This window comes from Barbus barbus, assembly GCF_936440315.1.
Source record: "Barbus barbus genome assembly, chromosome: 30".
NCBI lineage: Eukaryota > Metazoa > Chordata > Actinopteri > Cypriniformes > Cyprinidae > Barbus > Barbus barbus.
In genome coordinates, this window is record NC_136758.1 from 5,027,123 (window position 1) to 5,051,181 (window position 24,059).

Below are 24,059 nucleotides of genomic sequence, written 5' to 3' on the forward strand. Positions count from 1 at the left end.
GTCTAGTTTGTGCCAACTCTGGGTTTTAGGTACCATGAAAGTGGTTTGGCTTTTAACAGTGTTCATCGTCACTGTAACTTACGTTCCACAGCTAACCTGCTCCCTGGGCTGGTTTTGTTCTGGTTTAGAGATCTCAAACCGAAATTTGACCAATCAGCATCAAGCAAAGTGATGCATCTCTGATGCAATAAAGCCACTCCTCCAGTTTCTCTTACTCTACAGGACCCTAAAAGACGCTACATAGTAGAACATTTTTAAAGATAAAATCATCAGATTTTTAGAGATGATTCCCCCCCCCCCACTAATTTCACTTGCCAATTTCTTTGGACTCTTCTGAATAGGTCAGAGGTGTTTGGTGACAGCTGTCAGTTTTGTCATACGTGAACGCAGTTGGGAAAGTAATATGCATTTGGTCTCAAAGTGACAAGGACATAAAAAAAAATCTGCTGCTGTCATTTGATGCTAATCAAACAACAAATAAAAAGGAGAGAATAGTTCATTGCTCGTCACTGAATAATTTTAGTAGCTTTAATAAAAATCGATGTTCTATTAAACTGTCCTCGGTGTGTTGGAGTTAATGATGTTTATTCTGATTTCCAATACTGTTCCACTGGTTCACCTCACCTGTTGTCTTTCACCCCTTTTGTTTTATTGTGTATTCATATTATAAAGTATGTGGATGTCTCAGCGATTTTGAGCCTTCTCCACAAACAGGATCTAAGGCATGGTCTGGTAATGGAGGATTTTGTGCCAGAATCATTTTTTATATTGTGTAGAATAGCACTGTGTGTTTGCTTATGTACATCAATCCGAGTGTAAACAGTGAGAGATGTTCAGGCAGGTGAAAAGCGTTTGGTTAATGGTGAATATTGACCTATTGTGCGTCTTGTTGCCGAGCCCCGCCTTGATATAATGATTGACAGCTAGGGGGCGTGCTTGGCTCGGAATGCATTTTCAAATCCACAATGACTTAAACTATATTCATCGCGGGGTATTTAATGAAAATGCAATTGAAACGTCATATATGTAAGTGTCAATGCATTTAAGAAAAATAAAAGACATTTAAATCACAGTTTTTGCAACCCTTTTGCTGCATCTTTGGCTCAGAATGCATTTTAAACTCATTGCATTTTGCTACATTTATTCTGCGGTCTCACGATGAAAATGCAAAGTGTCCTACCCCTAAGTCTAAATGCATTTAGGAAAAACAGCATTTAAATTATAATTTTGCTACAGTTTTTGCTTGGACATGTTAAACCTACCTAATCAATTTGGGTAATACTTGAATTTGAATAATTTTGCAATTTATAAAGCTTTAAAATGTTTTTAATTTGCATATTAAAACTAGTGTAGAAAATGGCAAATTTAAATGATATAATTGAATTTTCATTTTGCACTAAATGTTGCACATATGAATGGGAAAATGTACATTTAAATACAGTAATACATTTCCGTTTTACATATTGCATTTCCATTTTGCATATTACATAGCAAATTAATATGCTTCCATAGGTTAGTTTTATGCCAGTCTGAGGTGTATTTATTTCATATGGTGAAGACTATGCTATGGTTTATTTTTACATTTGATTAGTTTCTGTATACTGTAGTAGGGTATTATTGCTAAAAGCTACTGTTTATTTCTTTTTTAAAAAAGCTTTTTTATATTGTATTTGTTTTATTGTTAATAATCTGTTATTGCATTACTGACTGTTTCAACTCACTGTTGTTTGTTAACAGTAAAACTGCTCTGAAAGAACAGATGAAGGGGTTGAGGGTCATTTCGGGGGTTTTATGAACGTACTGACAAAACCCCCTGACACAGTTTAGCTTAGGGCCCACCAGGGTACCCGCGGGGTCTTAAAAGCATTGAAAAAGTCTTAAATTTGATAATCTCAAAGTAAGGCCTTAATAGCCTTGAATTTGGTATACAAAGTCTTGGATTTCGTTACAAAGGTCTTTTTTTCCCCCTCTCCTAGGATTAAGTTCATACCGTAACAAAATTAACTGTTACTAATGTAGGCTAATTATAAATTCATGCAGCGTAACTTTGCGTGCACCTCACGCTCCACGTCATAGCAGAAAGCGCGAAAGCGTGCGCACTGCGCACCCGTTCCTATGCAGGGCTCGCAAAATCGCTAGCCCGACGTCCCCTGGGCTATTGCGTTTTCCAGTCGGGCTACCAAAATGTATCACTGCCCTGCCCGACGGGCTACCTTAAATACAGGGCTCCCACGCAATGTTCTCTCTAAGCTGAGCGCACGCGCGACCGCGCTCTTCTTCCACCGCGGCCGCGCGTTTGATTGAATGCCACCAGTAAAAGGGAAAGAATACCAAGGCTCAGGCAAACCGCTATAGAGCTGATGTCACGACAGAGTTAGAACCGGTTTCACAGAAAGAGCACGATGTGCACCAAATGAGTCGCTGTAGAAACTGAATACTTCAATGGTTGCTGTCTGCTCAACACGAGAGACGACGCAAACGCAATGACGTGAAATAAAACGTCCTCCTGTATTAAAGAAGAGTGGCTTGATTAAGTGCTGGAAATAATGGAGGATGGGTAACAAAACTCTGAAACGTACGGTCACACACAAGAGTATTGTACAAACTGTACTTCATAACGATGTTTAGACAGCTATAGAAGAATTCATATGTTCACTTTTTTTATATTTAACTTACAGATCTCAGCTTAAGTTTTGCTTCAGTTTGTATTCTATTCTATTCTATTCTATTCTATCAGTTTAAATAGTTTGTTTTGATAATATATTATGTTAGGGCTATATTATAGACTCAAAAACAAGGTGTTTCACTTTGAGTCTCTTGCTCATCAAAGCTGTATTCATTTAAAAAAATACAGAAAAAACAGTTATATAGTGAAATATTATTGCAATTTCTAATATTGGTTTCCTATTTTAATACCTATACTATAAAATAGCATTTATTCCTGTGATCACAGCTGGATCATTTCAGCATCATTACTCCAGTCTTCAGTGTCCCATGATCCTTCAGAAATCATAATAATATGCTGATTTATTATCAGTGTTGAAACTTGTGCTGCTTCATATTTATATGGAACCTGTGTTTCTTTTTTCTTTGATTCTTTGATTAATAAAAAGTTTAAAAGAACAGCATTTATTCAAAATATAAATATTTTCTAACAATAGAAGTCTTTACTATCAATTTTATCCATTTAACACATCCTTGCTGAATAAAGTTTATTGAACTTTCTTTAAACCTTTTTAAAGTATCTTTAAAAAAGAGAGAAAAAATTCTGACCCTTTTTTTGACTAAACACTGTTCTTTTTAACTTTTTATTTTTCAAAAATATCACAGGTCCCAAAAAAAAAAAGCAGTACAACTGTTTCCAACATTAAGAAATCAGCATCTTAGAATGATTTCTAAAGATCATGTGACTCTGAAAATACTGCTTTGCTTCACAGGAATTAATTACATTTTAAAGTCTATTAAAATAGAAAACAATTATTTTAAATTGCAATATTTCACAATATTATATAATGGGATACTTCATATTTCGTAATATTATATAAAATGGGAAAGTGTCGGTTTAATCCGCTGTGGCCAAGGAATCCGAATTACGTTTGGGTCAAGCCTGTGCCAGGAAATGACCGCAAGGCCTATTGCAACCAAGAGCTGCGAAGGCTGTAGTGTTCAACACCAAGTTCAAATTTATTTGTTTATTACAAATCAAATGTGTGTTACGCTGTTGTGTATGTATTAAATATAACTGATCGTTTAAATAAAACGTTTTATTTAATTCAAGTAGCCTACTTGTACATAATTATTTTCTAGGGTTCGAAATTTATACAGATTTGACATTTTCCCCTCATACTTCTGTCGGAATGGGTACGAAGTTGGCATTGAATTTCATTTGAAATGGTATTAAAAAGGTCTTAAAAAGCCTTGAATTTCATTTGGAGGATCCTGGGGGTACCCTGGGGCCCTCAGAAGTCTAGGGACGGCACTGAATATTACACACACAGTAATGCAAACCACATGACTTTTGCGTGATAATTAAAGTAACTAATTACTTAATCCCTTTGTCTTTACTTTGTATTTAAAGCAGTGCATCATGCTACATATTAAGGAATGTTGTTTTCTCGTGTCACTCAGCAGAGCATATGCGCTCTTTTTTTTTTTCTTTTTTTTTTTTTTTCTTTTTTTTTTACTTGGTAAATAACAGATTTTCTTATGTTGTTTTGATATGCTGCTTTGACATGCTAGCAGCATGCCACCTTTAACCAGAACATTTTTAAGAAAAATATGGGTTTTGGAAAGTACCCAAATGCCTTTTGGCTACAAGTGATACTGTAAGATGTTATGCAGGTGACTCGGCTTTGTCTTCTCCAATAAAGTTTACATTTTGAGAGATCTTTTGCAAAGAGAAGGCTTTTTCTCCAACAGCAGTTGGTAGTTGGTTTCGTATGCAGGCTGAATGTAAGCACTTATTTCTACAATAAAATCATGAAACTGAAGCTGTGCATGTATGCATATTTGCACCAAACTTGCACAAAGAAATTAAAGGTACTAACAAAAAGTTTTAAGCGTTTAAGTGACACTATACATTGCATGAAAGATCTTAGACATATAGTATAGGCACTAAGATGATTAACCTGTGCAGTCATCCATTTTTAATAACGTTCAAGGTAATGGAGACAGAGACTTTATTAATAAAGCATGGCCCAGAAACTGATACGCTTAGTAAAATTTCCACAGAGTTAAATAGTGTTATTTAATCTGTAGCAGGCTGTGTAATTCTCTTTCCATTTTAATATTAAAATTTTGTTATTATGGCTATATTGAATAGTTCAGGAAAAACTACATTGTTTCCTTGCTACAGTCTTTAATTCCAAATTCTGAGACGGGTATCTTCTCAAAGGTTGATGTATCACATATCTGTCTTAGGCACCTGATATGCATCATACATGTGATCATGTGACCTGTATTGTCAACATTAAAGTAGAAAAAGACACTGCTAACGTCATTGTGAAGAGGACAGCAATAGTGAACAATGACGTTTATAGCCAAGACTTTTTATGATCTGCGTGCAACTACACTGGAAGGGGAAACAATAGATTTCAATATTTTCAGAGGAAGAGTGGTGCTAATTGAAAATGTGGCATCACTTTGAGGGACAACCACCCAGGACTATATCCAGCTTAATGAGCTCCAGAGCAGGTACCCTCACCGGCTTGTGGTCCTGGGCTTTCCCTGCAACCAGTTTGGATACCAGGTTTGTAAATGATTACGCGCAACTCACCGTTTCGATTACATTTAGTTGTAGTTTATCTACAAATGCAATTTCGTTCATACATGAGTTCGGTGTCACACAAATGCTAAATATATCTGTTTATACTAAGTTACAGTGTTTCAGAATTGTACATAATTTGGATTAACATAAGAATTATTGCATTGTCCCAATACTTTGTCTTCTTTCTCATTTTCCAGGAGAACTGCTCTGACGCAGAAATTCTAAATTCCTTGAAATATGTACGTCCAGGTGAAGGGTATAAGCCTGCATTCACCATTTTTGAGAAGTGCGTTGTAAATGGGAGTGATGCACATCCTGTCTTTTCTTACTTGAAAGACAAGCTTCCTTACCCAGATGATGACCCTATGTCATTTATGCAGGACCCTAAATATCTGGTCTGGAATCCCATCAGTCGGCATGATATTTCATGGAATTTTGAAAAATTTCTAATTGGACCAGAGGGTGAGCCCTTCAAGAGATACAGTAAAAAGTTTCAAACTATCAGTATTGAACCAGACATTCAAAGACTACTGAAACTGACTAAGAACTAATCAAAGACATGTTAATTGATGATGTTTCATATTTAGTCATGTGTTAACTCAATGTGAAAATATTGACAATGATTTTTAATTCACATTATCTTCCATGTTAGCAATATTGTGGAATCATCTTAATTTCTTTTATATTACTTAATGAGAGTGACACACCAAAATGTAACAGGGTTTCACTTGAGATTGTAAATATGAAAGAATTATGAATGGTGCCATTAACAAATTCTGTGCAATGGAAGTACCTTAATAAAATATTGATCGACACACTGTTGGTTCTGGCTTAGTAGACATGTCTCTGTGGTGGGGCAGTGTGAAATCCCATGATTTTGCTCCTCTCCTCTGTCTTATTAATGTGACATCTGCATGTGTTTTCAAATTGTTCATGATGAGGAATGTCACACGAACAAGGGTAGAGATGTAGTACATATGTATACTGTACTGGGTCAGGACATAATCAAGATCATCCAAAAGCCATAGAACAATGCTGAGAGAAAGAAAAGATGGAAAAACAAAAGTACCTAAAATAAATGGAAATAAATGGTCAGTAATTCACCAATAGTTAATACCACAGCCCAATGTAGACATGAGACTGTTCATGAGAAATTCAAAACAATTATGTTCATGCATATTAAGATGCAGTAGTAGGATTTTAATGTCAAAATCAATTAAAGAACTTCTGAAAATCTCTATCAGTAGGCTACACTGGAGAAATGATTGCTATCCCAATGGCATTACAGTGGGTTGAGGAGAATAGACCACTGAGAACATGTTCTGACTCAAGTTAAGCTTCAATGAGGTTGGAAACAGCTACAGAAAGCAGAGATGATGTGCTAACTGAGATTCAGACAACATACAGTCAATAAACCTCCGTATTTAATTAAACAACATGTAAAGGAAGAGGATGGTTTTATAGGCTAAAGAAATGTTTGGAAAGGTAGAATAACAAGGAGAAATAGATTTTTTTTTTCTAGACTTAGATTTTGACATACTGCACTTAATAATACCTAGAATAAAATAGGGCGATACAAGAATTGTAATCAAGAAGAAACCATAGAGCACTTTACGATAGGCTACGTCCAAAGCAGCAGAAAACAATAAAGAAAATGATTGATTTCCAGTTTTAAAAACTGAGTTGACAAACATTTCACAAAGGAGTTGACATGATGAATGATTAAAATTTTCAATGCAGGATCTGAAAAAGACCATTAAATTCAGAAATGAGAATAAAGAGATAATATGAACAAGGTTGTACTACACAGCAGGTGGCGCTAATGCGCCTGAAATCTGTGTCATAAAATATTAAGAAGAAGAACAAGGCGGCAGCATAAACGCGTGGTTTGCTGTTTCAGGGAAGTTTATTTTGTTTTTGAAGGACAGAAATGAGCGAAATTCCTCTAACTTCATCAGTGTCAAAGGTAACATTGAGCCGACATTCATTAATCCTTATGTGGCTGAAGTACTTTGTTGAGAGTAATGATATTAATACATTTATGATACATAGCCAGACTTATGGATGCTGTTTTTCAGGGATGTTTTGTTTTTAAGTCAGCCTCTAAAAAGAGAAAGCGACATGTAGGAGTTGGTGAGTAATTATAATCATTTTTAGCACTTTACAAATACTTTTCTCCCTTATCAAGCATTTTGGTTGTATTTATTGGCATGTAGGTGGATATTTGTTGGATGATAAGGGCAGCGATCGCTTCAGGATTTGTCAGAAATTATGGGAAACTGTTCAAATGAACACAGAGGTACATCCTCCTCTGCTTCTGAAACCGCTTTATCGAGTTCATTAATACGCTCGTCTACTAATACCTGTTTGTTCCTTGATAAATATATATTTTCACAGGTAATACAAGATCAGTTGAATAAAAAGGTGCTTGACAGTCTTGCAGAGTTCATTAAAAAGCCTGGTCGCGGCTGCTCATCTGATGTCTGGAGACAGAGAGCCAGTGAAATCCCAACAGCTGCTCTAATGCTGGGTATGTGTTTTGTGTTTTATACATGCATACATGCAAGTAGTTTTTATTTGTCACATATGTAATCATACAGAGTATAACCAGCAGTGGAATGTAGGTATTATAGGAAGAGATACAGCTTGACATGAGGAGAGGGGGGAGAAAAAAAATAATTCACAGACTATATTCTTATAAGAGTACAGTGTGAGAACAGAAAAAACACCCCAGCAACAAAAAGCACATAGTAAATCAACAACAAAGTCACACGACTGCAACAGGGGGAGTAATCCAGTTCCGGCAAGCAGCCCTCCGGTCCTGCAGCCATTCTCGGCGCCGGTCGGACCCGCTTGTCAGGCTGGTGGAACAAAGCGGCGAGGGATCGAGGTTAGGAGGTGTATTAGACAATAGACAAGACGAGAGAGCAAAGCAGGGAAGGGAAGGTAAGGGGAGGATAGGGAGAGAAAAAATGCGACCGCCTTCGCTGAGAGCCAAACGAGAAGATATGTAGGCCTGATTCTTAGCCTAACATTGCTGTTTTATTATTTATTTTCCAGCACAACTTTTATATAATGCACATAGCTCCAAGAGTTGGACATTTAGAAAACTGAAACTAGGTCAGGGTTAATGCAAACCAATTTGTTTAAAATGAAGCCTGATTTGTGAAAAGGTTCACAATCGTATATGGTCACATTTGATAAACTGCTTTATCATTTTAATCTTGGCAATGGAATTAGCGTTGGCTAGCAATTTTTTGTTGTTGTTGCTTTTTGCTAAAATACCCTCAATTCAGTTCAGAAAGCTTTATTGGCATGACAAAAACATACATTTTGTATTGCCAAAGCATTAAAACAACATGGAAAGTGATTTAGAATATCTGAACATTTACTCAAGCCTAGAGAAAATAATAGCAATAATGAAACTAAATAAAAAAAGGCAATATTATATAAACACATGGCTAGATATAGCAAAAAAAGATAAAATATATAAAGAATTATAATACTAAATAAAAATTATACTACAGACATCATGTAACAACTGAACTTAGAAATTTGAACATTGTGTGCATTATATAGATGTGTGTAGGTCTAATGGGTGTGTGTTTGAGCTGTGAGTGAGTGTGTGTTTATTGGCTGTTTGTTTCTCTCTGGCTGTCCCTCAGGAGATGACAAGATGCTACAAATCTTGCAGCTATATTAGAACATTTGGCTTCTTCGCCAAGAATGAAACTGAGTTTTTGGGTTGGACTACAGGTGCTAAATTGGGGGAATATTTTATTAATTTTGGGGTAGTAGTGGTCTCTGATATCTTTATATTTTGTGCATTCTGTGAGGAAGTGCAGCTCCGTCACTCCCAGGATGCAGTGCGAGCAGAGTCTGTCCTCACGAGAGAGCCAGGTCTGTCTGCGCCGGCCCGTCTCTACGGCCAGACTGTGTTCACTGAGTCTGTACATCGTCAGTGTTTTCCTCAATCTCACATCACTCACGGCGCTCGGGTAGATCGCAACAGTGTATTCTCAATTTAGGGCCAAATAACATTTCAGTTTGTGCTGGTTTTTAATGGTGTTTGTCCAATGGGTGATGTACTTGTCTTTTTCTGTGTTTATAATGTGTGTGTGTGTGTGTCCTGAGGCTGGCTGATCTCTGTGTGTGTGTGTGAGCTCAGTCAGTCTCAGCACCAGCTGGCACAGGGGACTCTTACTTACGCCCAGCTCTTGGTGTTTTAGGGCTTTGTAATGGTATGTGTTGGGGTCGCTTGTTTTTAGGTGTTTCCAGAATTTCAGGGCTCTTTTTTGGATGTTTAGAAGGAGAGGTTATTGGTCTAATTCTGCTCTGCATCCGTTGTTTGGAGTTTTTCTTTGGACTTTGAGTATTCTTTTACAGAAATCTAAATGTAGAGTTTCGATCGGGTGTTTTTCCCAATTTAAGAAGTCAAATTTTATAGAAGGACCCCACACTTCACTGCCATATAAAACAATTGGTTCAATTTATAGATTTGAAAAGTTTGAGCCAGATTTGGATTGGGATGTCGATTTTAATGGTTCTTTTTATGGCATAGAAAGCCCTTTGAGCTTTCTCTTTGAGTTCATTCACAGCCAAAGTAAAGTTACTGGTTGGAGTTATTTTCAGGCCGAGGTAAGTGTATGTTTTTGTGGTTTCAATGGTTCTGTGTGATGGTGTGAATGTGTGTGTTGGTCCCTGAGATCTGGAGCGTTTCTGGAACATCATTACTCATCATTACTATTCTTAATTAAATGATAGATATCACAGGAAGTGTTATATCTCGACTCAGCCTCTCTAGTGGGGTTTGAGGGCAGAGGTCAACAATAGTAATTTAAAGAGTTGTGGTGGAAAAAACATTGGTACATACAACATAGCCCCACTATTAGCTCTGTCTATTATTGATTTTTGTCTATTATTGACGTTTTATTTTCATCTAGGGGTAAATGTGCCAGATCATGCCATGACATTTCGAAGTCTGTGTAATCTCCTTCAGGATTCTGTCACACCGTTTGTGGTGTCTGTTCATGCCAAAGAATGTGCAGGTGTGTATTTTTGTGTAACATTTCAGACTGTATACATCTGTATCTGTGCAGAGTTTGCTCTTATGAAAATCTCAGTGGATGATTGAATAGACAAGCTTTGCGCTCTACCCATCTCTGCAAAATAACCATATATGGAGCTTACAATGACTTCTGCATAGCCTCATTTGCATATAATTAGCATTTGCAGATTTTCATTAAAATGTGATATAAACATGTTTTACAGTAATCCTGTAGTTTTGTATAACACTATTTTTTTTTTTTTTACAGCTGTGAAGCTCTTGATTCAGAAGGTTCTAGAGCAGCTGATGGGAAGAGGAGTATCAGAGGATGAAGAACAGGAAGATGATACAGCTTCTCTTCAGAGGACCCAGTGTACAATTAGTGCTCTATGTCAGTGGTACAAGACTGTTACCAAGGTAGGAGAAGACAAGAGAATATAAACTATGCTTACCTACAATAGAAAGACTTGTTTATATTTTGAAAGAATATATTTTGGGGTACTGCTTGCTGAAATGGGCTTGGTCCATGGTAATGTAAACTCCAGGTGATGCTCTTTGATTGTTTCTTTTGTAAATTATATTCTTTTAAATGTAATTGTATTGTATGTAATTAAAGTTTTAAATAGAATAAAATGCTTATTTTAGATTTAAAATCTTAAAGCGAACAATGTTTGGTACGTTGTAGTAGAAATTTGAAAAGTACCTTGTCCTGTTATTTACTTGACTTTGGTATGCCAAGCTACTTTAACAATCAGAATAATTGGTCTTTTGCAGAAATGCACCCAAGTTTCTCCACGAAGGAAAGAAAACTTGAAAAATAGTGACTTGCCTCAGAATTTGCCTATTGTCGTGATCTTCAAAGACTTTGAGGCATTCATCTCACAAGTTTTACAGGATTTTATCCTTATTTGCAGGTGGGATTTGTGTAGTAAAATGTGCAGTAGTAGTGTGATATAAAGTGTGATAGAATAATATTGTTATAGTGCTTGCAAGGTGTTTTCGTTCTTCACACTCTTGCCATTAATTCAGCTGCAACTCCTTATTTTATTGATTTTTTTTTTGTAGATTATTTTTTACACACCGTCTGCATTGAAAACTGCTTTGCAATTTACTTGTGACATTGCAGTGTCTATGTAAGCCTTACAAAGCAGTTTCAGTTGATGGATGACCCATTTTCATTGTTGAAAAGCTGCACAGATTGTCTCCTTTTTCTTTTCTTTTTCTTTTGTTAGTTTGTAGGTTGAAATGTTGATTGTCAAGGCCATGGCAAATCTCTGGAGCATCATTTAAATAGAACCTAATACCTGAGATCACTCAATTTTAAGATTACTTTCTTTTGCATGCCTTGAAAGTAGTGGTATATCATGTTGTTTGTTTTTTTGCAGGAAATACTAATCATGTAGCATGCCTGAAATTGAAAAGTGGATATAATCATGGTCTGAAAATCCTTAATCTTTTTTTTTTATATATATTAACAGTCGATACACTCAGGAGCTTCCATTCGTCTTTATTTTTGGCATTGCCACGTCTCCCAGTGCTATCCAGCACAGGCTTCCCCACTCTGTGTCATCATTGCTCTGCATTGAGGTCTTTCATTCTCTCTCATGTACTCCGCATTTAGCCTCTGTTTTTGACAAGGTAAATAACCATTGAGATTTGTAATGCAAGTTAATGTCAACGATTTTATTCTGTATGTTCTTCTAATGTCATTGTTTGTTTTTCATAGCTCATTCTGAACTCTCAGTTCCCATTCAAGCTCAGCAGTAGGGTGATACAGGTGCTGGTTGGCATCTTCCTCTACCATGACTTCTCTGTTCAGAATTTTGTTAAGGGCCTACAGGTGAGCTGACAAGATTTAGTTTTTTCAGATGGCCTTTCATCGTGGCGTTTGTAATGTTTCTTTGTTGCTTTGGAATGTTATTGAGAAACATACATTGGTGACAGTGGTGCTACTTATTTGGCTTTTTTGCTTTCTGCTATTGAAGCATACCTTTTTCATTATTGTGGAGACTGAAAGAAGCCAAAACTTAAATTTTGAAAGTTACGTCTTCAGTTAATATATGTGAGCATTATAAATGATTCCAAAGTCCCATCACTGCAGTAAATTTCAGGAACAAATAGACACATGGCAGTTGCATCACTTCATCTTCATGAGATATTTGTGCTTGGACATAGATGATTGAATTCAATTTTGGATTTAAAATATGGCTTTAATGTAATTCAGTTTTTCAGCTGTAATAATTACTACCAAGTTTTCAAAACTTCTGCAAGCATAAAGGATGAAGCAGTCGTGTGATCTCAATAACAATGTACTTTGATTGTTACAAATTAACATTATGCTGTTTAAAACATTATCCCCTGGTTTCACAGACAAGGCTTAAACCTAGTCCTAGAGTAAGATGTAAATCTGAGCTGTTTCAACTGAAAGAAACTTGCACTGACTGATCTTAAAACATATCAGTGTCTTAAGATACACACCAGCAATGTTTTTTCTAAGGTATGTTTATACAAATTGCTTAAATGTCCTAATTGAACAATGGCCTAATCCTGGCTTAGGCTAAACCCTGTCTATGGAACCGTGCCTATAATTAATGTGAAGGTGGATGTGATGTGAGAATGTTAAAAGGAGACCTATTATGCTCCTTTTTACAATATGCAATACAAGTCTCAGGTGTCACCAGAATGTGTCTGAAGTTTCAGCTCAAAATATCTCACAGATAATTTATTATATCATTTTGAAAATGCCTATTTTGAGTGGATGCATGTCTCTTTAAATGCAAATGAGCTACTGCTCCCCGACCCCTTTTCCAGAATAGGGCTGTGCCTGTACAGCTTGTACCTCAGATATTCTGCCAAAAACATCTGTTTGGTTTTGATTGTCATGTCTATCACACTGAAATCATTCGTTTTAATCCAAATTAGTTTAAACTTCTTATATACGGTGCACACATTCGAAGCACGCGCACAGAAAGCAGCTGTCACATGACATGGGAGTACTAAACAAAGTTCTCTTTCATGTCTTATTGCACTTGAACTGTCAAATACACGTTTATGTTAAAAATACACAAGTTACAAAAACAGTCGGTTATGTCTGTGAAGGTAAACAGCTGGGAAAGAAATTGCATGTTTATTAGATCTGCGTGGCAGCAGCTTAATATACAGTAAATAAATCCACTGCTGTCTTGTCTCCTTTGAGGCTGGGACTCTAAATAGTGTTCTGTGCTCATCAGTGCAGCCAAAGACAGAATAGTTAGCATGCTTTACTTGATCTTTGGCGTTAGAACTGGAACACCGTTGTCGCTTGCGAAAACAGAACGGTGGCGTCATGAGTGAAAATTTTTAGATTAAGGGGCGATAATATTATAATAAGATCCCCATTCTACGTCATGGGGAGAGCGAAATCTGGGCGGCTCAGTTTACCACAAGCTTGCAGAGAAGGGCTTACCAAAAAATATTTATTGTTCTTTTTTTTTTCATGTTTTCTGGGTTGATAGATGCATCAGGGACCCAATTATAGCACTTAAACACAGAAAAAGATGATGTGTCACCTTTAAGGAATATGGATATTTTGCCAGCACTCTAATGAAACCCTTTTTCTCTCAGTTCTCCATGTTGGAGCACTTTAATAGCCAGCCTCTCAGTGTGCTTTGTTGCCAAAAACAAGAGGCCTTGCTTTCTGCCAAGACATTGAGCAAACAAAACGTTGAACGAATCCGCCATCTACCCTCGTTCATGAGGTATACACATCAATGTTCACTCCAGTAAAGGGATTCAGTAACAGTTCTGTAGTTATACACTTAAGTGAACGTATGTCTTTTGTAGGTATGTGGAGACTCGCGAGCCCCAGGAACAGGTGCGACTCCTTACCAATGATGAACATGTCAAGGTAACATTATTATTCCACAATAGTCCATGTAATTGACTAAAATATCACAGATCTAAAACACTATTTTTGCTATTCCTCTTACAAACTCTGTCCAGTATCGGCTCAGACTAGCATACTAATCATAGGCAGTTCTTTGTAATGTAGCTTTGGGTTAACTGGTTAACTTTAAGCAATGTTAATGGATAAGTTACTTTAGCATGCTAATTTTTGTGCATAGTAATAACTAATACTTGTGTGTTCATTCTCACCTTAAAAGATTTCCTCTGCATCAGGTCAAGCGTGTCTTCTAGGTGGCAACCAGTTGGTAACCCTCTTAGACAGCAGGGTTATTATCCGATTATTAAATTGTGTTTAAAGTAAAAGTCTGAATGTCTCGTTTAATGTAATGTCTATAGACGAGATCCAAGCAGTCAATATTTGTTGAATATGTCTTTTAATATCAGTTCTGTTACTGATACTCAGTTTTTAATCAAAAACAAAAGTATATCATTGTAGTGATGAAACAAAGTTCTCTCTGCTGAACTGCTGCTTAAATCTTTTAAAAAGACAGTGGTGTTTATCACTTTTTCTACATCGCACTGAAAAACTTGGAAGTACAAATTTAGCGCACATGTATAATCCCCTTTATAATTAGTGGCTTTAGCTAAAAGAGCATGTTTTTGTTTCACTGCAAATTAGAATTGCCGTGGTAGTCAGTGTTATTGATTTTACAGTGTTCAGACATACACTGATTACATTTCTTGCACTCTGCCCCCACCGTCAAAAGCAAAAGCATCTATTTGGCATTATTTTTGTGGTTAATATAAGTCAGTTTGTCTTGTTGTGATTTTTAATTAAACATAATAAACCACAAGCTAGGCATATGTTTTAAAGTAAGGGGAAAAGATCTTTAATTTGTTAGTGTTACAACACTGGCCTATACAGACACACTGCCATGCAGTGACATGACATGCAGGAAAATGTATATTGTTGCCATAAATTTTTCATACCCATGTTTGAATTAAATTGTGGCCATGAATTAGGAATTTGTTCCCTAATTTTATTAGGGAACACGGGAGTAATAGTAATGTTTAAAAGCATTATTAATCTTTTTTTGAATCCTATTTTGTATATGCACATTTATGATAAATGGCAAATTGAATGGAGTGACTGCATATATAACAAATTATATGAAGTGAACCCAGTACTAAATCAAAGAGTTAACTGTTATTATTTTGAAAATAGACATGACCAGGTTGTGTAGAAATGGTCACACATGGCTCTCTCATTCATATTTATTGAACAGAGTGTCTATTTACACTAAGTGCAAATAGCCCGCCTTGTTGGCAGAAGCTATTTACACTAACTCCGCCCACCAATGCGTGAACATTACAAAAGATTGCCAATTGTCTTCAGCTCCAGTGGTGCAGATTGTAAAACATGTGTCGTACTCATTTTGACGCGATCAGCCTTTTTTTTTTTTTTTTTTTTTTTTTCTCCCTTTTCAATTTTCAAATCACATCAGAAAATAATTTATTTTCAATAAAAAGGAAGGAAATAATCAAAGTTGAAAAAATATCGGGTAGGGTTAGGGTAGGTGTAGGGAGGGCTTTATTGTCCGAATATAAGGTGACATCCATTTAATAATTTGAATTAAAATTAAAATTAAGATTTACAATTAATAAGTTATTATTGCATACTGTTTTATAATGTACTACAATACTGAGGTGCAGATAATTGCCACTATTTGCAATAAGTAGTATAAATTGCAGAAAATCCTGCTATTTTAACAGTGTAAATGGAATCTATTGCTATTTGCACTGTGTAAATAGCATCCGTCGCTAAGAAAATATGCTATTTTGCACTTAGTGAAGTGACGTGATGTGTGTGGCCAAGTATGGTGACCCATACTCGGAATTTGTGCTCTTAATTTAACCCATCCAAGTGCACACACACAGCAGTGAACACACACACCCAGAGCAGTGGGCGCCTGGGGAGGAGTTGGGGGCTTGGTGCTTTGCTCAAGGGTCTCACCTCAGTCGTGGTGTTGAAGGAGGAGAGAGCGCTGATTATTCACTCCCCCACCGACAATTCCTGAGACTCGAACCCACAACCTTCGGGTTACAAGTCTAACCCTCTATCCATTAGGCCACGACTGCCCCCACTTAGTGTAAATAGCATCTATTGCTGTTTAAATAGTTTTTGCCATAAATATAGCCATTGCTGTTGATATGGCATTAAATCACAAATAAATAAATACTAATCTTTTTTTGTGATTTATATCTTTTCAGGAAGTATGTCAAAAATTACTTAAAAACCTCCATAAATACCACAAGAATTACTATCCCATTCTACAGTGTCTACACTCTTTGACCTCATCACTGCCTAAGTTTCCTCTGGGAAAGCATGTAAGTACACCTTTTGATAACATCATTTTACACCGTCCTTGTTACATGTATTTATTATAGTAATAACAGTAAATGATGCATTATATGCAACTAACCATAAACTAAACCCTAATTGTAACCCTAAAGAAAGTGCATGGTTTTTAATTAATATTGCTGGCAACACTTTATTTTAAAGCTGCAGTCCGTTTTTGGTTAAAATGATCCGAAATCAATATTTGAGCAAGTAATAACCAGCCAGTGTTCAAAACTGTCACCTTACTTTAGCCCGATTCACAATGGTTAGCTTATAATAATGTTTTCTAATTTGAGTGGTACTGGTAGGAATTTGCAGGAAATTAAACAAAGAAGTTTACCCGGCTAATACGTAGGCTAGTACTGCAGCTTTAGGGTGTCCTTGTTACACGTTACATGTACTTACTATTATAATAACAATAAATTATGCATAATTACATGCAAGAAACCCTAAGACAAAACCTGTACTAGTGTTGTCAAAAGACACTTCTGTACTTCGGTACCAAGTCGATACTAAAAAAATGAAAACATCACGGTACCAGGTTTTTTTAAGTACCGGTTAACCCGGTTCTTGACGTTTACGGAAAATGCAGAAAAGGCGGACGGAATCTTGGAATCCAGTTATAAAAACGGAACTTACAGTTTAGCATGGAATGTCAAGGAATTATCATATAGCTACACACAGAAATTTAAAGGTATTCATGGCAACCCATCAAAATAAAAGTTTATCTTAAAGAAATTGTGCCAGAAAATATACTATTATTTAGAAGAATTTATGTGATATTATTACTACTGTTGAAAAAATTTATAAATATTTATTTTTAAATATCTTAAATGTCTTTTTTTTAAATGTCTTTTGGAGTTAAAATAGTACTATCAGGTTTTACTAAAGACACGCAGTGAAGAATTAGCGCTGAAAAGGCGTGGACACTATTTAAACTGAACTGAGCTGGACGATGACGTCACTGAATTCAATAATGAAATGCCTTTAACTGAAAATTGAGTGTTTAATCTTGTCATTGTCATTATTGACACACTATTTTCCTATTTTGATATTGTGCAGTTGCTTTGACACAATTTGTATGGTTAAAAGCGCTATATAAATAAAGGTGACTTGACTTGAGAGTATTCAAATGATTCGTGCAAAGCATTTTACTAATGTTTGCACTCCTGCGATTACTGGCATTTGCGCCATTATTTAACGCCCCAAAAAAGCATGTCTTAAACTATTTTGCGCTTGAAATGGCTGCAATTATTGTTGCTAGGAGGAGGCACCACAGAGAACATGTGGTAGAAGGGAGAGGATTTTTTTCAACATGTATTAATTTATTTGGAATGGCAGAAGAACACATTATCTGAACATATCGTTTGCCAAGCCATGTTAATTTTAATTTGCTTCAGGAAATAAAGTCTTGAAACCCTCAACTAGGACTCACGCAATACCAGGTCTATCAAAACATCTAGCAAACCTTCATTTTTTGGCCTCCGGTTCTTTTCAATGTATTGTGCCTTCTTTACTTCTTTATTTGCAACTAAGCTAATTTGCGCTGCGCTTGGTATATTGCGTTGGTCGATATGTAAATGTAAATTTCCCCTCCCATCGGCGTGGTTTAGGAATTGTGCTCTCACACTAATTTGCCCTGTTTAGTAAAACTGTCCCTTTTTGCTTATAGATACGAGAACTGCATGTATCCTGCATTGAGAAGAATTTGTGGGAGACAGAGGAGTATGACTCAGCCTTGCAGCTTCTGAGGTAACTTGACCAACTATACTGTCTGGTAACTTGACCAACTTATACTGAGTGTCATTCTTCACTCTTATTTCTTTTGTAGGATTCTAGCAAAAGATGAGCTTGTTGCAGCTCTACGAAAGTGTGCCGAAATTCTTAAATCTGCCTGCACCAAGAGAATGAAAAATGTTTTGCAACAATTGGAAGATTTTATTGGCAGATTGGAAGCGCTGGAGGGTAAGTCAGACACAGTATGTGTGCCAATTTGCTTTTTTCCTTGGCAATGCCCAATTTTTCTCTTAGCAAATTACAAGTCACATCAAGAAATTTATTCAGAAAACATGTTTCCTTGGTAGTTTTACACAATTTCTTACTGAATAAAACATTTATTCAGCAACGGTTTTATCTGCATTTTTTTGCATCTTGGTGTTTCCATCCAACTGTTTATTGCTAGAATGCTCTTTTAAGACACAAAAGATGCTTGTACATGTATGTGCACTGTATTATCAGCATATTCCCAACTCTATATGTGGCAATGCAGTAAGCAGCTCAGCTTTTTCTTGCCAGCTGATGAACATTGAAAACATAGACAACTAATCAGAATCCATGCTGTTTTAAGCGGCAGACAACATATCTGCAGTGCACGCTTATAATAAACAGAACATATTCATTAGCATTATTATCATTATAGTATTGAGTAGATCTAAATCTAAAATGATAGCATTACAATAAATTAGTTTTTGCCTCAAAGTTGGTGGGCATGGTCATGTCTTTCACTGGGGAGCATGTTTTATTTTTTCTGAATGTGATTTTTGCCTGAATCTGTTTTCTGCATTATAGTGTAGTTTTACTGTAATGACAGGGGATGCAATAATTCACTTATATTTCCTTTTAGTTGTTAAAGATGGTAAAAATGGAATTGACCTTTTATGCTACAATTGGTTAATATATATATAGAATTTTTCATGATGTTCGTAATTATTTATCATTTGTAATCATTTGCAAAAAGTGCACTTAAATTCATGACTAGATGCACAGTAACCTAAGTAATACATTGCTTTGCCTCTCAGGTGTCTCTTCAGAAGATTCCTCTGGAAATGGCATCATCTCAGGAAAAATGGAATATCAGAGAACAGATCTCTTTCAGCTTCAAAAGGCATAGTATTTGTTGTTGTCTTGGCTAATCTGGATTTTATTTACCACAGATTTATGTATTTTAAATATTTTGAGAGTGTAGTGAGGCTACGTCAATTGTCACTTGCTGTGCTTCATGGAGTGGGTTGAGCTAAAGAGTGCTTTTGGTGTGTTTTGCTTATTTTCGCTTTGTGATAAGTGGAATGTTTTGAACGGCATCATGAGTAATGTAGTTTTTCACCCCAAATTCCTCAGTTAAAGATGATTATATTAATGTTGATATTGGTTTTCTTTTATCATTACAATAGCACCTCTGGTTAAGTCTGCAATTCAGTGCATAACGTCTAGTGTTTTAAAATCTGATCAGCTTTTAAAAGTTGTGTAGTGTATTCCAGTCTTTTAGAATCCAAAGATGCTGTTGTTTCTTTTCAAAGTTTTATTTTGTCATTGGAAAAGAAATCTATTAATGATCATATAAACAACAGCTATACCTAGTATTGTAAAACTTCAGAACTAGGCAGTGTTAATGTAGTATACTAGCAATTCAACTAGCTGGAACATATACTAACCAGAAATACAACACCAAGCCTGTGAGATCGCCGGTACACGATATTATTGTGCTAATTTTTAAAATTATTTACTTGGTTTCATTGCCGGAAAGTGAACCAACTCCAAAGGCTAATAACAGCTTTATGTTTTTAATATGACTGAATTTGTATTTAACATGATAACAATTTAATATAAACATTGTAAGTTACAAATTATAATGCTTACATTTCCTCATTTATTCAAACAGCAGCTACAGAAAACAAGCAAAGAACATTTACATTGCCAAATAACATCACTGACTTCAGTCTAGCACGAGTTTATGCACTTTAAAAATATATTTATCAGTTACCAGTCAGTTATCAGTCAGCACTTAAATGTATAATTGCACTGTAACAAGGACGAAGTCGAATTCACTAGTATATGTACCGACTACTGAAATTTTGGTATTGTGACCACACTAAGTACTAGATTATTGGATCATACTGTAAATGAAGTACTCTGGTTTCAGCTTTGGAAAAATAACATTGGTGGATTTAAAATTAACCATGGCCATGATTCTGTGCGCAGACTCTGCTTGAAAAAGAATCCCGAAGAACAAAGAGAATGAATCCATTCGAAGTGCTTCGAAGTGATGTGATTGAGTTTATTGACAGCCTTGTGAGGTGAGTAGACAACATTATGAGCAAGGTGTGCTTAAGTACTTGCTTCTCTCACAAAATCCTTTATGCAGTATAAGATTTCTGGGTCTCTCTTCAGAGAATACTTGACTCCAGCAGAACTCCAGCCGCTCAATGAAGTGTGCTACTACAGTAACTCTGGGGTCCTGAGACAGCGACTCAATGTCACCCCACGAACATCCATTCAAACTGCTCTCAGTCATCCTTTCTACTACTTGCAGGTAACTGACCACTCATTTGGACTAATCAGTTTATTCAGTTGAGGTATTCAAATAATTCGTTTTTTTAAATTTTTTTTAAGTGAAGTAAACTTCAGCCGATTTCCCGTGTGCAGGGAGTAGAGAGCAGTGAACACTACGTAGGGAACATGTCGATCGGAACACAGTTCATTCATGGAGCTCTCTTCTAACAAGCTGGTTATCTAAATCATGTGTGTTAAACAAGAGAGACATGCAAAATATGCAGAGAACCGCTGGTCTAAAGGGTTGCTCGCACTGACAGTATTTCCAGGTACAAGCTTCTGAGAATATTGGAGATGCAAAATTTGAGTTTCAACTACCAGTGTGAATGTGCCACCTGATACAGTAAATGCCTCCGCAAGAGTGGGAAAGACAACTAGATACGAATAGCACACTAATAGCAACAATAAGTTGCCAACCTCCAATGATTTAATGTTGTTAGAAGAGGCATGTCCAGACTGTTTGGACTGAGGTGGCCCATGTGGGACACAAACTCATTCTCATCAACAAAGGGTGGCATGGGGCATAAATCAAACATTTTGTTGGCAACAAATTTATCAACTGAATTTGAATATTACTTTGCTCAATGTTTAAAACTTTGTTGTGATCCAGAGGTGATGTAGTGTAAGATTTTTTGCAAATATTTAATCCTTTAAAGGGGATCTTTTACTCACCCTTATGTGGTTTTTGTGTTACACAAAAGAAGATATTTTGAAGAATGTTTAAAACCAAATAATGTTTAAGCCAAATCAGTTGGGTCAAATATGTTTGTGGTCTCTGTGACCGTTTGCCAACCTCAATTGCCCCAATGGAATGCATTTTTACATTGTCCGAATTGCTCTGTTACCTATATAATGGACATTGTGCCATTCAATATATGGAAAATAGTAAATGTGTGAACAAGTGATGAAGCTTTGCATCTGTTTGTAATGTAAGGGTCGAGACGCTTCAGATACTAGAGAGCATTTCACTGGGCAGAATGCCATCATCAAAGTTTCTGATCGGTATTGAAGGTAGAGAGAGACTAAATTTTGAACACGCATACCTTCTAAATGTGAATTGTGTCATTGTTTAGGAGCACATTAGCTTATAGATAACCTCAAGGCCAACATACACACAGCTTTCAACCTTCAGTTTTGATTTTACGAAGACTTGAAAACACAGATTGAGTGATGTCTGCCCAAATCCATGTATTATAGGGAAGGTTTACCCAAAAATAATAATTCATTTACTCACCCTTGTTTGTTTTCAAACCTGCATGACCGACTTTCTACTGTGGAACATGAAAGATCTTTTGAGGGAATTTTTCAGTGTCTCTTTTTTTTTTTTTTTGGTGTATTGTTTGGTGTCCAACATTCCTCATATACAATATAGTGGTCTATTCTGTTTTTGCTGCAGAATGAAAGCCTGAAAACAGATACCGGCACAATCTCCAGTGCTGCACCAGACCTCTGCATTGTATACAAGCTTCATCTTGAGTGTGGAAGACTCATAAATCTATATGACTGGCTTGAGGTATAAACATGCTAAATCAAAATCACATGTAGAGGTGGGTTATCTTTTTCTAACGGTGTTAACCTGACATTTTCAGGCATTTGTAACTGTGATGTCAGCTGCTGAGGACCAAGATACTAATTCTGAGGAGGGTGGCAAATTTGACAGCCTTAAGCAGTATCCTTTTTGACATTCTGTTTTAGTAATGAAAAAGTTTCTTATTTAATTGTTAACTTCATTAAAAGTAGTTACTGCATTTTTTAGAGGTAATGTTAAAGATGAAAGCTTTGCCTTTAAAGTTGTCTATAAAACACTATTTCTAATATGTATTGTTCTTAACATTGACAGCGCTCGTTTTATTCAGGCTGTTTCAGAGATGGAATTTCTTGGTTTTGTTAAATCAACAAAACAGAAGACTGACCATGTGGCAAGACTGACTTGGGGAGGTTGTTAAAGAAATGCAAAGCAAGGCACTTTCCTGCACCACAACTGTATTTCATTCTGTCAGCTCTATTATACATGTTTCTATTACCTTTTTTTTAATTGTTACCATTTTGGTTATTTGGAATAAAAATAATATACTGTTTTAATGTCTCTGTCAAATATTTTAATTCTCTAGATCTGGGAAGTTTTTATTTTATCAAACCTTAGCTATATGATTTATACATGGAAATTAGTTTAAAAGTGTTTTTTTTCATTTATATTACAATATTTAAGATAAGACAATATATTTTAATTCACTATTTAAAGAAATTAATGCTCAGAAATTATATTTTCATGTCAATGTGAAAATTAACATGCTCCAGCTCTTAAAAGATGCAATTAAACCATATAACTCCAGAAATCCATATCTTTTTATGAATACACTTGGCTATGGTGGCTAAAAACATCTGATTTAAAAAAAAGTAAGTAAATCGTGTCAGGTCTTTTCCCACCTGTATTGTAAAATTGAAATCGACCAAATTTGTAACCAAGATTACATCAAATCTTAAGGGGGTTAAAAGAAAAACCTAAAATTATTTGGCTGCACACCCTTTTATAACAGGGCATGTTCTCTGTTTGTAATGAACAAGTCACTTTTAAAATCTTAATTATAATTCTGTGTAACGCGCTGAGTTAGGTTCAATGTAAAGGATAGCTCGCCTAACTCAAGTTGCAGAAAACCAGTCGAAGCTCACACGGGTCGCATTCCACATCTTGAGCTTTATTCCTCTGACAACAGCGTCACTTATTTGAAGGAAAACTTAAAATGAGCAACAGAAATGAAAATAAAACCATCGGATCCGCACACATGCGGTTCTCGTGGCACATGCGTCTGCAGACTACTAATAACAATAATACAAAAATAATAAAAAAGGCAAGGTAGAAGAAATTGCTCAGTCAGAGCCCAGATTATTAGAAAGTTTGGTTCCAAATCTCAATGATTTGGAAAGATTTAATATGATCTCTGACTGATGATGGGATGATTTGAAGAGGACGGACTGTAACTTACACCAGGGACATTTAAGTAGTCAAAATATAATTTAAACCTCACCTGATCTGTGATTGAAAAAAAACAAAACAAAAAAAAAATATATATATATATATAAAGTGTTTCTATACTATTATAATTATTAGTTATTATGATATTTTACACATT

At 35.9% G+C, this 24,059-nt stretch overlaps 2 protein-coding genes across 3 annotated transcripts; both read left to right on the top strand.

The window, feature by feature from the left end:
* Window positions 1–5,026: 5,026 nt before the first annotated feature.
* On the top strand, window positions 5,027–5,817 carry LOC306850245 (glutathione peroxidase 2-like; the record flags this gene model as incomplete). Its single annotated transcript, XM_079385762.1, has 2 exons — window positions 5,027–5,248; window positions 5,464–5,817. The coding sequence occupies 2 exons, from the start codon at window positions 5,027–5,029 to the stop codon at window positions 5,815–5,817; spliced, it is 576 nt and encodes a 191-aa protein (XP_079241888.1).
* A 1,288-nt stretch (window positions 5,818–7,105) lies between these two features.
* On the top strand, window positions 7,106–23,006 carry orc3 (origin recognition complex, subunit 3). 2 transcript variants are annotated; one of them, XM_079385520.1, is made up of 20 exons: window positions 7,106–7,232; window positions 7,345–7,399; window positions 7,483–7,565; window positions 7,664–7,796; window positions 10,210–10,314; window positions 10,582–10,730; window positions 11,088–11,227; window positions 11,792–11,951; window positions 12,040–12,153; window positions 13,917–14,050; window positions 14,136–14,199; window positions 16,470–16,586; window positions 18,272–18,351; window positions 18,431–18,564; window positions 19,398–19,483; window positions 20,578–20,672; window positions 20,767–20,908; window positions 22,325–22,441; window positions 22,518–22,597; window positions 22,769–23,006. In XM_079385520.1, the coding sequence occupies exons 1-20, from the start codon at window positions 7,197–7,199 to the stop codon at window positions 22,872–22,874; spliced, it is 2,130 nt and encodes a 709-aa protein (XP_079241646.1). In that variant the 5' UTR covers window positions 7,106–7,196; the 3' UTR covers window positions 22,875–23,006. The 2 variants fall into 2 exon arrangements, with proteins under 2 accessions (XP_079241646.1, XP_079241647.1); XM_079385521.1 differs by having other exon boundaries at window positions 7,116–7,232; window positions 7,702–7,796.
* Window positions 23,007–24,059: the final 1,053 nt, after the last annotated feature.

Coding starts and splice junctions, on each gene's coding strand:
- orc3 (XM_079385520.1), top strand. CDS start 7,197: ATGAGCGAAATTCCTCTAACTTCATCAGTGTCAAAG. Junction 7,233..7,344: donor TAACTTCATCAGTGTCAAAG/GTAACATTGAGC, acceptor GCTGTTTTTCAG/GGATGTTTTGTTTTTAAGTC. Junction 19,484..20,577: donor ATCTCTTTCAGCTTCAAAAG/GCATAGTATTTG, acceptor TTCTGTGCGCAG/ACTCTGCTTGAAAAAGAATC.